The 16,616-nt window shown below is 42.5% G+C and overlaps 1 protein-coding gene across 19 annotated transcripts in view; it reads left to right on the top strand.

Moving 5' to 3' along the window:
- LOC136850589 (DNA-binding protein RFX2-like) overlaps positions 1–16,616 on the top strand; it is a 447,592-nt gene that overhangs the window by 424,961 nt on the left and 6,015 nt on the right. For 3 of the 19 annotated variants that reach the window (XM_067124251.1, XM_067124254.1, XM_067124241.1), the window contains one exon: positions 9,958–10,411. The exons of the other annotated variants lie outside the window; for them this stretch is intronic. In XM_067124251.1, coding sequence (XP_066980352.1) covers positions 9,958–9,963 — 6 coding nt within the window. In that variant the 3' untranslated portion in view covers positions 9,964–10,411. Of the gene's footprint in view, positions 1–9,957; positions 10,412–16,616 lie in introns of those variants that run through there. 19 annotated transcript variants of the gene reach the window in all.

Genomic DNA, 16,616 nt, shown 5'->3' on the forward strand with positions numbered 1-16,616 from the left:
TAAAAGCACAAAATGACTGCTTATCTTTTTCTAGAATTAATTTAATTCTTTCCACTTTGCCGAATTGCTTCACTACACTGTATAAACATTCGTAATCTAATGAAAAGTTTACATTAGTGCAATAAAGGACCCTATTATTTGAATCAAATCCACCAGATTTATTAACACCCTGGTGTCTCAGTGTTTGGTTCTGTCCAACAGCCAAGCCCGTATCCATGTTCATGCCAGAAGTCGTTGCCAGTGCCGTTAAGTCGTCGGATCCAGGGGAGGGAGAACTAAAAGCCAAATCCATAAGTTTAAACCAGTCCACATGCAAAGGTCCAAAAAGTGCACACCCGACACCCAAGAGCCCCCGCACAGACCCCGACAGCATATCAAAAAGGACAAACTGGGCAGCTCTACTGCTCAGCTTCCCCACCCCAACACACTTCCAAAGCCCGCGAAGAGACCCCAAGATGCCAAGCATGCACACATCAGACCACCACACACAAACTGGTTCATCTACCCACCCAAAACTGCTTGGTCATATCAAGAAAGTATCGTAGATCAGTCAGGTATTCACATTCTCCACCAATGGCACAAGTGAGAGTTGACTCCCAACAGTCCACCCCATACCCTACCCTTTCAGGATAGCACCAGTACGCTTGCAGTGGCCCAGGTATAAGCCAATCCGCCTGCTGGGAGTTCTGCCCCCACTAATGGGGACTGACTCCCCACTCCAACTGTACTCGTGGGCTTCCGGACAAAAGCCAGGAGTCCCACCTCCAAAAACCAGCCCCCCCTGGATTCCGATGGGCTGATCCCCAGAGATGGTTCCGCCCTCAAGATAGCAGTGGGAAAAATCCCATCACCATCTCTTAGGTCCAAACTATCTCGGGTGGCGACTCAACCACCACAACTCCCACAATTAGCTTTGAATGCGAACCCCTTCCAAAAAACGATCCCTTCTCAGACTCACCTAAGCAGTAAAATTTTGCGAATGTGGAAATGTCCACGCCATTTAAACCAAAAACTATGTAGGATGATTCGTCAGGACCCGGGCCCAAAGGCCAGGGTCCCTTAGCCCCTCACCTCGTCAAGGCGTCCTACTCGAGGGGGACCAGGCCACTGGTCTTCTTGCTTTCGTAGTAAATTGCAAATTTAACCTTTTTTTGCAGGGCCCGTATGGAAGACGCTTTCTTCTGCGGTACTACGAAGAGCTCACTCGTCCTCTTTGTATTTCCTGTGGAACACTCCCTTGTAATAGAGGGTGACTTCTTCAAGGGTGGCGGGGCGAGGCTCCTGCTGGTACCATTTGTCAATACTCATACGTATGCATTTTGCGATGTCCCAGTTGGAATACCCATTATTAATTAAAACCTGGGCGACACATTCTAATTGGATGTGTGTGTGTCCTTCCAAGGGGAGCAGTGTGAGAGAGCTCTCCTGATGAAGGCGCTGATCTCAGTGCGCTTGTATCTCTCTGGACACTTGCTCTCACCATTTAGGCACATGCCCAGGTTCGTGGGTTTTGTATAAACTTGCATTACGAAGCGCTCCTCTTGTTGCTCGACGAGGACATCAAGGAAGGGGAGGCGACAATCACAGCAGTGTTCGATGGTAAAGTTGAGGCTACTGTGGTTGTGGAAGGCTTGTCGCAGGTGTTCTATTTCTTCCACCGTGCCAGTGCTTATGAAGATGTCATCAGTATACCGGACATATATCGAAGGTTTCTTGATGGCGGCGAATACCCAATGTTCCACAGCGCCCATGTAGAAGTTTGTGAATACTCCCAGATTGTTCCTTGCATGAATTGCAAGTGTTTTTACATAGGACAATCTGGGAAAGGACTGTAGACAAGAATTAAACAAGACAGATATAGTGTGAGAATGGGGCAAATGTCGAATGCATTATTTTTACATGTTAATAATTTTAATCATATGATTCATTGGGAGGAGACAAAAGTTGTTTTATATTGTAACAATATAACTCGTAGAAAATGATTATTGAATCTACTTTTCTTAAAATATCACGGTGATTTACTGAATGTAAGCCAGGGTATGTACAAACTAGACACATTTGTTGTTAAAGAGGTTTGTAAGACTGTTTCTTTTTAACCCTTTAACGCCGAAGCCCTATTTTCAAAAACGTCTCCCGTATGCCGGCGGCCTCCGAGAGGTAGCGCCGAAGCGGAAAAAAGTTTTTTCAAAAATCACAGCGCGCTTAGTTTTCAAGATTAAGAGTTCATTTTGGCTCCTTTTTTCTCATTGCCTGAAGTTTAGTATGCAACCATCAGAAATAAAAAAATATCATTATCATATATAAATATTGGAATATATGACAGAAAAAAAAAAAACTCGTATATAATTGTATACAAATCGCTGTAAGGAAAACGGTTGAAGCTAATGAGTTAATTTTTTTTAGTTGTATTTTACACCAAATTGCGATGATTTTGGTATATAACAGATTGTAAAACGATTAAAGCAACACAGAGAAAATAGTATCACAAAATGATGCATGAATTGTAACGCATGACGTAAAAAAAGGTTTTTCAAAAATTCACCAAAAATCAAAATATTGTGCTAGAGACTTTCCAATTGTGCCAAAATGAAGGAAATTGATTGAATATTACTAGGCTGTAAGTTTTTTAGCTTACAATTGCATTTTTGAACCATTTCGATCGAGTTAAAGTTGACCGAAGGTTGATTTTTTTCTATTTATCGTTATTTCGATGTAAATATAAAAAAACTGTGAAGAGCTAAAGGAATGATATATTTATTGTTGTATTCTACATGAAATTGCACACATTTTGATGTATAACACTTTATGTAACGAATAATATGAAACGGCGAAAAAATTACGGCAAGCTGACGCAAGAAATGACAGGATTTTCAGCGGAGTCGCACGCGGAGCGAAGGAAATTTTTTTTTTTTCAAAAATTCACCAAAAATCTACATATTGTGCTAGAGACTTTCCGTGTGTTGCAAAATGAAGGTAAATGATTGATTGTTACTCGAATGTAATAATTATGGCTTACAGATGCATTTTTCTATCATTTCGGTCGAGTCAAAGTTGACTGAATGTTAAAATTTTGTCAGTTATAGTGATTTCAGCGAAAATATTAAAAAACTGTGAAGAGCTAAAGGAATGACATATTTTTTGTTGTATTCTACATGAAATTGCGCACATTTTGATGTATAACACTTTATGTAACGAATAATATGAAACGGCGAAAAAATTACGGCAAGCTGACGCAAGAAATGACAGGATTTTCAGCGAATGCTGCGGCGGAGCTAAGGAAATTTTTTTTTTCAAAAATTCACCAAAAATCTAAATAATGTGCTAGAGACTTTCCGTTTGTTGCAAAATGAAGGTAAATGATTGATTGTTACTCGAATGTAATAATTATGGCCAGCTCCCTCTAGGTCGTCACCAGCTCCCAAACCGGTGGCGCCCGTAAGTAAGGCTACTCCCCCTCATAAGGGGTCAAGGTCCAGAGATTCGAAATCTAAGTCTCCACAGCCTGGTTTTGATTCTGAGGCTTTTGTCGATCTTTTGATGCAAAAGATCGACTCAAAAGTGGAAGCTAGGCTAAAAGATCTGGTTACAAGCCTTCAGCCTTCCGGAGAATCAATGCAGTTATTGGCACAGCAGGTGCAGGCCCAGGGAAGCTTGCTCTCCGGGTTCATCCAATCCGGAGCAGCACATCAGTCCCATGTTGTCCCGGATACCTCCAAACTGCCCCCCTTTGATAAGGGAAACCCGTGGCGTCTGGCCTTACATGCCCCCCTGCATAACGGCACATTGACCATCGAAGGTTTAGGCACTCGTCATCTGGAAGAACTGGAGTTCTTTCCAGCCGACTTAGTGGTACTATCCAGGTTTCGCCAGGTTAACAGAAGACGCCTGGGTTAGGTCTGATAAGGTCCCTAAGGAGACAGTTATCTTCCCAAGGGACCAAGCTCAATCCACCCTGTTGCGCGCTCTCACAAGTTGGGAGTGCGAGAACACGAAACTTACCCCCTTCAAGGGAAGTTTTACTGTTCTCTGCTGGTGACGCCATACTAAAATTACGGAGTTGACCCTTCAAGCGGGGCTAGATGGCAAGCCTATGCCTCAACTCCGGGAAACGGATTCTACTTCTCTTCTCTTCCCCGGAGATTCGGAGTGTTGGTTGGGAGCTCCGGCAACCTTTACGGTGGGGAAACTCGACCCCAAGTGTGCCTCCACCCTGTTCAGTGAGCAACTTCCCAAAATTCCGGAAGCTCTGCTCAAAGCAGAATTTGAGGCCAGGTGCAGGTTGAGTCGCTCCCTGCACTCAGTCACCATCTCAGAGGTAACGGCTTTAGCTTTCAATGACGAGCCTTTGTTTCAGGTCGTTACAAAGTCGTTATTGGCTTCCTTCCAATTGGATCTTTATGACTTAGTGATAGCCAGACAGAACTGCAGGAAGCACATCTTTACAGAGGCCACCATCAGGCACAAGCCTAATAGGCTAGTGAGAAGTTCTATCTGGGGACCTAACCTCTTTCCGGAGGATGAGGTCAATAATGTTATGACGGAGGCTACTAGAGCGAACCAGAGTCTTCGCTCTCATTGGGGCCTTCCCTTCAAGAGAAAATTTTCTGAGACCTCTGGACCTCAACCTAAAGAAAGGAAAAGGTTCAGGAGGTTCCAGGGCTTTAAGAGACCTCAAGCCCCGACAGTGCTTCAAGCTGTTCCAGTCTCGCATGTCGGTCAGCCTTCTACATCTAAGGCGCATCCTCAGCAGCAGTTCGTACTGGTGCAACCGACTCGGCATGCTTCCGCTGCGCCAAATTTCGTGATGTCCCCAGCTTTCAACGCCTCGTTTGAGAGCTCTGGGACATTTCGAGGCTATAATAGACATGCGAGAGGAAGCAGAGCTAGAGCCGCCTACAGAGGTAGGACAGCATCCAGGTCCCTCTCACGAGGAAGAGGAGGCCGTGGAACCAGAGGTAGCAGGACCTCCCCCAATCAATGAGACACCCCAGGTAGGAGGGAGATTGTATCTCTTGAGGGACCATTGGACCTTCAGCCCGTGGGCCCACAGCATAATCTCGAAAGGTCTGGGATGGAGCTGGAGCAAGGGGCCTCCTTCACCAGTCAGGTTCCTTCAACACCCACCCCAAGACTTACAGGACTTTGCAACAGAACTCCTGCAGAAGAGTGCAATAAAGAAAGTCAGACACTTGAAATTTCAAGGCCGTCTGTTCAGTGTTCCGTAGAAGGACTCAGACAAACGAAGAGTAATTCTGGATCTGTCCCGTCTCAATTCATTCATTCAATGCGACAAATTTCGCATGCTTACAATCTCGCAGGTACAGACCCTACTTCCTCGTGGGGCCGTCACCACCTCTATAGATCTTACAGATGCATATTATCACGTCCCGATTGCGAGAAACGTCTCCCCTTACCTGGGATTCAGACTAGGAAAGCAAGCATACTCATTCAGAGTCATGCCATTCGGGCTCAACATAGCGCCCCGAATTTTTACCAAGCTGGCAGAGACAGTAGTCCAAGAGCTACGGACCCAAGGGATCTTGCTGGCCGCGTATCTGGACGATTGGATAATTTGGGCATCCAGTGTCAAAGAATGTCAAAGAGCAACTCATATAGTATGATAATCAACTTCTTGGAGTACCTCGGTTTCCAAATAAACAGAAAGGAATCACGCCTAGTTCCAGCAGCTCAGTTTCAGTGGCTAGGAATTCATTGGGACCTAAGCACATACAAACTGTCACTGCCACCAGCAAAAAGGAAAGAAATAGCCAAAGCTACCAGACAGTTCCTCAAAAACAAACATGCCCCTCGTCGTACCCAGGAAAGGATTCTCGGCTCTCTTCAGTTTGCTTCAGTAACAGACTTGCTGCTGAAAGCCAAACTGAAAGATATAAACAGAGTATGGCGGAAACGAGCCAACAGGAGGAGCAGAGACAAGCTGTCTCTGATCCCGCAGATATTGAGGAAAAGGCTTCGACCATGGTCGACAGTCAAGAGTTTGTCGAGGTCAGTACCTCTCCAGTTTCCCCCTCCGTCTCTTGTGATCCATACAGACGCCTCCCTGAGCGGTTGGGGAGGGTATTCCCAACACAAGAAAGTTCAAGGAACGTGGTCGACAGTGTTCCGCCAGTTCCATATCAACATCTTAGAGGCAATGGCAGTGTTCCTAACATTAAAGAAACTTTGTCCAGCCAGACAGGTTCACATCAGGTTGGTGCTGGACAATACAGTAATAGTACATTGCCTGAACAGAGGAGGCTCCAAGTCAGGCCATATCATTCAAGTGATGATCGCAATTTTCTCCCTAGCAAGGAAACATTGTTGGCACCTGGCAGGTGTCCGGAATGTCATTGCAGATTCACTGTCCAGGACAACCCCGCTGGAGTCGGAGTGGTCCTTGGACAAGGAGTCGTTCGGGTGGATTTGCCTTCAGGTACCGGGTCTCCAGGTAGACCTGTTTGCCACAGAGAGCAACCACAAACTTCCGTGTTACGTGGCTCCCAATCTGGATCCTCTGGCTTATTCCACAGATGCAATGTCAATCGATTGGAACAGGTGGCAAAGGATCTATCTGTTTCCTCCAATAAATTTGTTAATGAAAGTTTTACACAAACTGAGATCATTCAAAGGTCAAGTAGCACTAGTGGCACCCAACTGGCCAAAGAGCAGTTGGTTTCCTTTACTTCTAGAGTTGAAGCTCACTCCCAAACATATCCCCAACCCACAGTTGACACAAGTAGTACAAACTCGGACTGTGTCAGCTTCCTCAAGAATTCTCAGTGCCCTAGCTTTATGGACTCCATGAAATTTGTAGCACAAAAGGACGCTAACATTGACCCTCTTAATACATTATTCATAGAATCTGATAAGAGAGAATCTACCCTCAGACAGTATGACTCAGCAGTTAGGAAGTTAGCATTGTTTTTGAGGGAATCCAAAGCTCATGAAATGACCACGAACCTAGCGATCTCTTTCTTCAGATCACTATTCGAGAAAGGATTGGCCACTAGTACTGTTACTACAACAAAATCTGCCTTAAGAAGAATATTTTTACATGGTTTTAATATTAATCTTACAGACTCCTATTTTTCATCAATTCCTAGAGCATGTGCTCGTCTTAGACCAACAACCCGTCCACACACGGTCTCCTGGTACTTAAATGATGTACTTAAATTGGCATCAGACACTGATAATGTTTTATGTTCACACCTGAGTCTGTTAAGAAAAACATTATTCTTAGTAAGTCTAGCATCAGGAGCTAGAATTTCTGAACTGTCTGCTCTCTCTAGAGAGCCCAATCATGTTGATTTCCTCCCATCAGGTGAAGTTCTGTTATCCCCGGACCCCAGTTTTTTAGCAAAGAACGAAGATCCACAGAATAGATGGTCTCCTTGGAAGATTATTCCTCTTCCACAGGATCCATCCTTGTGCCCAGTCAATGCTTTAAGGGCTTATTTAAATAGGACGTCTAAAAGAACTTCAGGCCCCCTTTTTGTTAGGGAAAGTGGAGGTAATCTTTCCCTAAAAGCCATCAGGCAACAAATTCTTTATTTCATTAAACAAGCAAACCCGGAATCAGTACCTCGGGTTCATGATGTTCGTGCGGTGGCCACCTCAACTAACTTTTTCCATAATATGAATTTTGATGATCTTAAAAAATATACGGGCTGGAAATCACCAACAGTATTTAAATGCCACTATCTTAAGTCTCTAGAGGCTCTTAAATATTCCACAGTTGCTGCAGGAAGTATTGTCCCTCCTGGTCCAGCTCGGGTTTAATTCTTGACTGTTCCTCCCCCCTTTTTACCTGTGAGTATAGTCTCTAGCCTTCCTGTCTCGCCTGCTTGCCCTGCGTCTACCCTTAGGTCGGCTTTGCCTCACAGCCTGGCCCATTCACATTCCGCAGTCACCTTGTTGTCAGTCATATTTTGTTAGCCTTAAGTGTCTTGGTTTGATTAATTTTATAAATTTATGAATTTTTATCTGTGTGCCTCTTAGTTTTGGATTTATGGTTGATTTTATGAATGGTCAGCATTAAAACACAGTGAACTTTTCTCTAAGTTTTATTTAGATCCATTGAGTATTCTTTGAGGCGTGCCACCAAGCTCTTGTATGGCTAATTCTCTGTTACTCTTTCACTGGGTGACACAGGTCGAGCCCAGAAAAGGGATTTTGACAAAGGAAAAATCTATTTCTGGGAGAAGACCTGTGTCACCCAGTGACCCATCCCTACACTTCTTACCCACCCGGGTGTTATACTAGGCTTGGTGGGTGCTAATATTGGGATGACGTAGCGGTCTCGTGATGACGCTTAGTGGGTGAGCTAGTGAGTATCCTTGGTTACGGGTTTGTAACGGCACACTCAAGTTGGGACTTTGAGAATAGAGAGATCTGTAGGACGAAGGCCTGTGATAGTGGTTTACGCTCACCCCTAGTGTATATCGACACTGTTTATAGGTGGTCGCTCCGGGGGTGGTAGCTTTTTCTCTGGTATATGTAGCAATTCTTATACCTAGAAATGTGCTAAATGGAACCATTTCACTGGGTGACACAGGTCTTCCCCCAGAAATAGATTTTTCCTTTGTCAAAATCCCTTTTTTGGTGTACTGCCTTTTAAACCTGATTGTGGTTTTTGGAAAGCTTGGAGGTACTCAGTGTTGAGTATTACTGTAGAAGTATACCTTTTTTGTATGTATGTACTTTTTAGTTATCCACCATTGGCTCTACAGGGTTTTTGCACAGTAACCCTACCCCTCCTTCTGCTGAAAGGGGCATCCTCCAAAGAGACCTCAGCTGTCTTCATGATGAGGATCTTGTACCTGAGTGACAGTCCTCCTAAGGTGACATTAATAGCCTATGGATTGAATTCACTGGTTAAAACAAACACTTTTGTACAAATATTTTGTTACTCAGTAGTCTTTAAGGGTTTGCTGATTTTCACTTTGCCCACCTCCTGTTTCAAATGTGGGAATCAGTTATATTATAGAGAGGTAAGGTTCATTTCAAAAATATAAATACTTAAGATATATTTTTTAAATACCTCTCCATTATATAAATTGCCCTCCCTATCTCCCCACATTCAAAGTGGACAGAAGTAGACTGAAGGCTACGGGTGTTTGCACCTATTAGTCCCCTGGTGGGGGGTGGGGGAAGTAGATGGGTAGAAGAAGGGTATTCATAGAAACCGAGGGTCCTCATTTTTTGTTTTAATCTGTCGAACTCCCGCTGGCGCGGAAGTGAAAGCTATATAATGGAGAGGGAAGTATTTAAAAAATAAATCTTAAGCATTTATATTTTTTTACCCCAAGCCTACCCCCGTAACAAAAATGTGAACAGATTTCCAGTTTTGTTATTTGATAAGCTAGGACAGTTTTTAAAAAGAACTCTTGATTTAAGAGTTCTTATAATAACAAAGCTGCCAGTCTGTCTACATTTTGTTAGGTGGGTAAGCTTGGGATAAAAAAAAAAACATTTTCAGATGTGACTCATTACTGCGCGATAATAAGGAGAATTTGTAAGCTGTAATGACAAAAAATATATGACATTTCAATGTTTTAAAATCTGCATTTTTTTCTCATTTTTTAAAACATCCCATCGCTAATACTGTACTGCCATGCAATGCCTCAAAAAATATACAGCTGCTCAAAGTTTTCTAAAAATGTTATGCAAAAAATGAAAAATATATGTTGCCAACTCTTAAGACAAAATGTAGAGACCCCTCTCTTCATATAAATAATAAAATTTATTGTGAAAAAGATGGTTTCACAATTTTGTGGTAAAGTTGGTCAAATTTTTAGCTTTTATTTTAATATATATTTACAGTAGGGCCTGTTGGTTTAAAAAGGAAAATCATTATTCACTCTGATATGGTTATAATATTTATACCAGGCATAAAGGACATCATATAAAACCAATTTCAGGCCAAGAAACCCATGCCTTCCTCCTTTCTTTTTTCAGAAATAAAAAGAAATTGTAACCGTCGACCCCTCATATACTAATTGCTCTTCATGAATGAGATTTTATATGCTACAAGTCACTTATGATAAAGGTGCATATACAGTACATAATCCCAGTAAAAATTAATAAGTTGTAGAATGTACATTTTTGCATTTTCATTGTTGATATAAAAAATGCTGAAACTCAAAGGTTTTAAATATTACAAATGAGTGAAATTGTAATGTAATTGATTGGTAAATTGTTAAGGATTAGCTTGAAGAAATGATATAAGTTGTGTTTCTAAAATTAGAGCAGCCTGACTGTGGGTTAGTGCAGTGTAATGTTATTTGAGTCAAATTTTTCAATGGGACTGAATTCTTCCTGGTGCTGTCATTTAGTATAAGTGGGAGAAGATACCACCAGTCAGTTTTGATTGTATTCCTTAAGTAAAAATTTTTGTAATTTAATACAACAAGCGATATGTTTTATTTCCCAAATACACATAATAAACTAGTTTGTTGGGATGGTTTTGGGATTATCCCCTATAACTATGAAACAAAAATGATCAAATACCATTCCTAGAGACAGGAAAAAGTCACAATTCATGTTTTTCAGTTCAGTGTGTCTTTTACTGGACATTCCATTAAAAGCAGGCATTTGTTAATCATAACTCATAAAAATGGGGAAATTGTCCTTTTTGGTAAGGCCAGTGGTATAAAGAATTTTATTTTTATTCTTCTAGCTATAGAAATATCACATATAGCCTTTCAAAGTTTCAAAGCCTCAACACTTTTTCTCTGTGATTCAAGGGTTCATCAAAGGCTCTGTCACCTGAATTAAGCTTATAGAGGATAAAATTTGCATCCCATGCAGAGGTCAAAACTAATGAGGGGCAAAACTGTTTAAAGCTCTTATGACCATGAACAACTCTATTGAAGAGAAAGTTGTGCCTTTCAGTTGGAAACTTGTCTCAAGCAAGAGCACTTGGCTTCACTACAGAAACCAAGTGGAGCTTGCCTTAACAGAGGTGGATGAGTATGTCCACTGTCTGCTGCAAACTATCTCTGACCCAATCAGAGATGATGTTTCACTTCCTGGCACATGTTAGTTGAACGTACCTAAAAATATGTGGCTAACAGAGAAGATTGAACCAAAGGGGCATCTCAACCAGAAGACCAAGCAGAGTTGGATACCAATTGGCATGGGGCCAGCAGGGAGCTACCAGGGTTATCTGGAACCTAGAGTGACAAACACTCAGTTAATTGCTCAGTGATTTTGACAGGAGGAAAAGGTAGAGTTATCCAGGACCAATTTGTGCTGTTTAACTGCCCCTAGCAGTTGGGATGGTCCACCAAAACATTTCTTCAAGCCAGAATGTCCTTGGCTGAGAGCTCAGCAACATGGCAAGCCCACTTGTGCATCTGCATTGCCAGCTGCTGTTGCTCATTGACACTACAGAGTGACTTCACAGTCTCAGAATGTTCCAGCTATCTGCACTACAATCATCACTAAAATATTTATGTGCAGAAGAAGGGCATTGCCAGTTCGCACACATCAAGTAGAGAGATCTTCCAGGTGTGCGCCAAATAATTCCATCTTGATGTGCCTGAGGGCAGAAGCATCTCTAGAAATGGGGAATTAAAAGGAACTGCCTTCAGATGGCCCCCATCATCCAGCCACTAAGGAAGTTCCCTACCCTCAATCTTGGCTTAAGGGCATGATGAAAGAGGAAGGGTTTCTTGAGGCCAACCTATGCTGCCTCAGTTGCCACTGAAGTGAGCTTTGGTGGGGGTGCCAGAGAGGCGCCGAGTTTCTACCGGGATGACAGGTAACAAGGATGACCCACCAAAGCCAGGCTGAGTGTTCCTGTCATGACAGTAACTGTGCTATTACCTTGCTGAAGCAAGAGCCTTACCAAAAAACACTTGCTGCCATGTACAGTGGCATGATCTGTATTTGAATGCTGTTTAGGCACTGGATCCAACTTCTCCCAGTTTATCACAATCCTTACATTGGGACAAAAGGCAAAAAAGTCATCTCTGTTCTGGAGCAACTGTTTCTGTGACACAGAACCAACTAGTAATTGAATAGTGCAGAAAATACATGCCTTGTGAGCTGGGCCCATGCTTACACCAAAGTGATTATTACTATTATTATTTTTATATATATAGAGTACTGTGTTTTTCCAGGCACGTCGCTGTTCATCATACTTGGAGAGGAAAGCAAGTTGCAAAATTGGATAGTTTTATTTCCGACTAATACACTATATCAGTGACAGAGTACAATGGTAACTGAAATCGGGAGTTCATCTTCCATGGAGTTGTCCTTCAGGAGAAAGTCTTCATCAGTGTTAATCTAGGCCATGTTTCATTCAGGCTCCACAGAGCATGATCACAGTGAAAGACAGCAGTAGACTGGCATTTGTGGTGAGTCTTGCTTGTTATATATGAGAAGATCAATGGGGGGTCAAATTAGGCTGTCCGCTGATTGGCTGAGGAGGAAAATTTGCGCTGCTGATTGGCTGGCAAGATTTCTTCTTTAGCCAAAAATTTATCGTTGATGGTCTTGTTGCTGCAGCCTTGCAGAGCAGTGGGGCTGGTGTGTGACGTCATTTTCTGGTATTACCCGGTGAATATTCTGTTTGGGCGCCAGGCGGCTTGCAGAATCTCTGACATTATCATGAATTTCTTGTTCAGGATGGTCGCTATACACGGTGTCTGGCGCTGGTCTGTCAGTTACAGGAGCAATAGGCTGCCTAATGCTGGCAGGCAGGAGGAACCCTTTTGGATGGTATTTAATAAGGGCTTTTCCTGCTGTTTAGTTGGGGGCCTTTCCGATTACTTTTGTATTCCCCCTATTGCATTCCCTTTGATGCTAGTATGATGGGTGAAAAGCATGCCTAAAGGCGAGCCCATTACAGCACCATCTCCTTGCTTGTACATGTGGACCTTATGAGTGGAAAAAGGGGCCTTCTTTGTGCATATTTCATGGAGGACCAGTAGTGATCCTTCAGGGATATTTAACTGGGGCATGGAGGGGTCCCTGTATTATTATCCTAAGGAAGAAGACCCTCTTTCAAGCATGTTCTGTGAAAAATATGGCTGCATTGGGTGAATTTATTTTATGTTGTGCTTTTTCAGTATTTCTTATAATTCGCCTTTCTTGCATTGTCAATATTAGTCAGTAATTTAGCCAATGTTCATATTTCGGTGGATTTAAACAGCGTTTCTACAGCAGAATTTTATACTAAACAGGTTATTGAAACCTGGTGCTGTAAATCTGTAGAGTTCAGTGTTGTCTTACATTGGAAGTCTTCGTTTTTACCAGTAGATGGATTCTGGGTTCTCTTGGTACTTTTTCTGTAATACTTTTTCTGCAGTTTTTCTGTTGCCAAGTTTCAACCAGGTCATTGGTCATCTTCTGGATGGTTGAGATGGATCTGGAGACATGGGGTGCATGTGGCTTTGTTTATAGTAAGCTCTAAGGTAGTCAGATCCTCATTGGTCGCCTTGGGCAATTCTCCTTTGGAGGAGCCTTCTATCATGCAATGATGGTTGTGCGTACTTTTGCATGCAAGCACTGGAGTACACATTGGACAGCATAATATTAGGAGGGTTGCTGCCTGCAGATGAACGCTCCTGATTGGTTCATTCATTCAGGGTGCCAGTGGGTGCCACCTTTCTCGCTGACGTCTGGAGGAGGAAAGTCTCGTGTGGTATTGAGACTAGGCTTCTCTCTCCTGATGTGTAGGCCGCTTCCCTCAGGTGCCAGTCGACGATGTTGCTCTGATAGTCACCACGTTCGGTGAGGGCCTCAGCCAGGAGGAGGGGTTGAAGGGCATCAGTGGTAGTGGTTCGCAGGATGCCTTGATCTTCTTATCTGAATGGCATCTAGAAGGTACTCTATTTCAAGGCATTTTTCCAAGGGCCCTCGTCAGATGAAAAAGTGGTAGTTAAGTCCCATACTTAAAATCTTGTCTTGTTTTGGTGTTGGTGTATAATCCGTGAGGTTAACATATTCCTCCCTCTTCTGGGAAAGCTGGAATTTTCCACCATTAAGGGCAATCAGTTTCTTAGTGATCGTCCTCATCTTTTTCTTTGCATCTTTCTCCTCCATGCAAGGTAGACACTCGCTGATGTCATTGGAAGGGATTGTCGTTGCTGTTAGCTGCTCCATTCAAAGCACTCTCTTTCAAAGCACTCAGGGCCTGCTCCAGAGTCACTACTACTGCGGCGATGGTTGGCCCACTTGGAATAAAGGTTTTTCAGTTCTTCAGCAAATGTGGTCCTGTCCCGCTCTTTGGAAGTTGGTGGTTGTTGTAGCAGTGTTCTAAAGCTCCTTGTGCCAGGCTCTTGTTGTGCGGTGGGGTCATGAAGCCGGAGAGAAGTATATGAAGGAAGAAGACCCTCTTTCAAGCATGTTCTCTGGAAAGTATGGCTGCGTTGTATGAATTGATTTTATATCGTGATTTTTCAGTTTTTCAAATTTGCCTTTCTTGTTCATCAGTATTGGTCAATAATTGGCCAATGTTCATATTTCGGTGGATTTAAATAGCTTTTCAACAGCAGAATTTTATTAATAAAAAAAAAAAAAGCAGGTTATTGAAACCTGGTGTTGTAAATCCATAGAGTTCATTAGTGTCTTGGATGCCTCCGTTTTTACCAGTAGATGGGTTTTGGGTTTTCTTGGTACCTTTCCTGCAGTTTTTCTGTAGACATGTTTCGACCAGCTCTTTGGTCATCTTCTGGACGGTTGAGATGGGTCTGGAGACGCGGTGCGTGTGGCTTTATTTATAGCAAGCTGTAAAGTAGTCAAATTCTCATTGGCCGCCTCAGGCAATTCTCCTTGGGAGGAGCCTTCTCTCGTGCAATGATGGTTGTGTGTGCTCTTGTGTGTGAGTGCTGAAGTACTCATGTACTCCAGTGATAGTCTTTATTTGCTATTCATAGTACACCCAGATAAATAACCTACTTATTGCAATGCAAAAGTTGTAATTATACCATGGAAAATATGAAAAAATGAATGACAAAGTAGCATCATGTTTTCTGTAAAATAAGTGGCACTTAGTCAAGTGTTCATTTCCCCCCCCCCTTCTCTCTCTCTCAGAAAAAAAGGTACATGATGTAATTACAGAGTAAAAATCTAAAGCTATACAAAACAAATAAACATACAAGAATCAATGAATAAAAAATATTTCTTCTCTCTCTCTCTCTCTCTCTTAAAAAAAAAAAAGATAAATGATTTAATTATAGAGTAAAAATCTAAAAATGTACAAAACAAATAAATATACGTTACATATATATAAAAAGCATCGGGAAGACTCACCAAAAATTATCCTTATCTTGCCTGCTGGTTTGTACAATCTTTCTTTTTGATGTTTGCACACATCATCAAAATGCAAAGGACTTAAATTTGGATGATATATATATCATTCATTGGTAAACGAAATGGTTAAAACAAAGAACTTCATAGCAACTATACTTTAAGTTTTTCTGGGGGCTGTTATTAATCCAAAGCATAGGACTTTGAACTCGTAGATAGTCCTTTGGATGATAAAACAGAGGTGCTTCTTGGTTGGAGGGCTGACGGATTGACATCTGTAATATACATCCTTCAGATCCACTGAAAGTATGAAGTCATCCTTTCTGATGACAACCAACAAAGAACAAATGTTTCCATTTGAACTGGGTCCATAGAACAAAATTCGTTAGTAGGAGATAGGATGATGACCAATCTCCAACCCTCAGCTGATTTCTTACTAAGAAAGCCAACTTTAGAAGACTGGAGACAGGTCATTCACAACTTGTAAAACATTTCCTCCAGCATTGCCCACACCTCTGCCAACAGGGCTAGAGCAATCCTAGAAGGTAGGTCAGCAATAAAATCAATTTCCAAGAAAGGGGGAGATTGGTGGTCCTTGAAAAGTAGTCTGTAACTATTCCAAAGGACACAGACTCTCCCTACTCGTGGCAGCTAGAGAAGGGAACAGTGTACCTAAACACCCTCCTCCCTTCTTCTACCCCTTGTTTCCTCTTGGAGCCAGAGCAAGGAAGTTGTCAAAAAGGTTGGAAAGACTCCTGAACCTTTTACGAGGAAGAAGAAACCCTTGCTCCTGATTGTAGTTTCTAGGTCTGACCCCTCCCAGAACCGGAAACAGATGTAGGGACCACAAAGGCTCTGCTTTTACACCCTTCAAAGCCTGTCCCCACAGAGGCTTTGCTGTTATACCCTTCGAAGCCCTAGAGAGTTTGAAGGAGACCTCTTGGTTGATAAAGATGTCTCAGTTGTAGAAACTCCTCTTTTTTCATGTCTGCCTTAGCATTGTTCTATGGGACTACTCTCAACTGAAGTTCATCTTGTCAGGAAAAAGTTTGCGTAAAGGTTGCACTTTGTTCCAAAAAGGTAGTCACTGCCTTTCCTCCAGACACCAACAACCTCCACAACTTCACCCTGTCATCTGCAGACGAGTCCAGTGGTGACAATATCAGCAAGTACATTCTGCCAAAGGGTGAACTACTATACTACTGTATTTGGAAGGAGACCATGGGGACTGATTGCTTGGCTCATGACTCCGTGACTGAGAGGGAAGAACTCTCTTGAGTTTCTCTAGGGGAAGTTGTTTGTTAGTCTGCAGATTGACGAAACAACCTTCTTTTCTACACAAGCCTTGAAAATAAGTG

Source organism: Macrobrachium rosenbergii, chromosome 22 (assembly GCF_040412425.1).
Source record: "Macrobrachium rosenbergii isolate ZJJX-2024 chromosome 22, ASM4041242v1, whole genome shotgun sequence".
NCBI lineage: Eukaryota > Metazoa > Arthropoda > Malacostraca > Decapoda > Palaemonidae > Macrobrachium > Macrobrachium rosenbergii.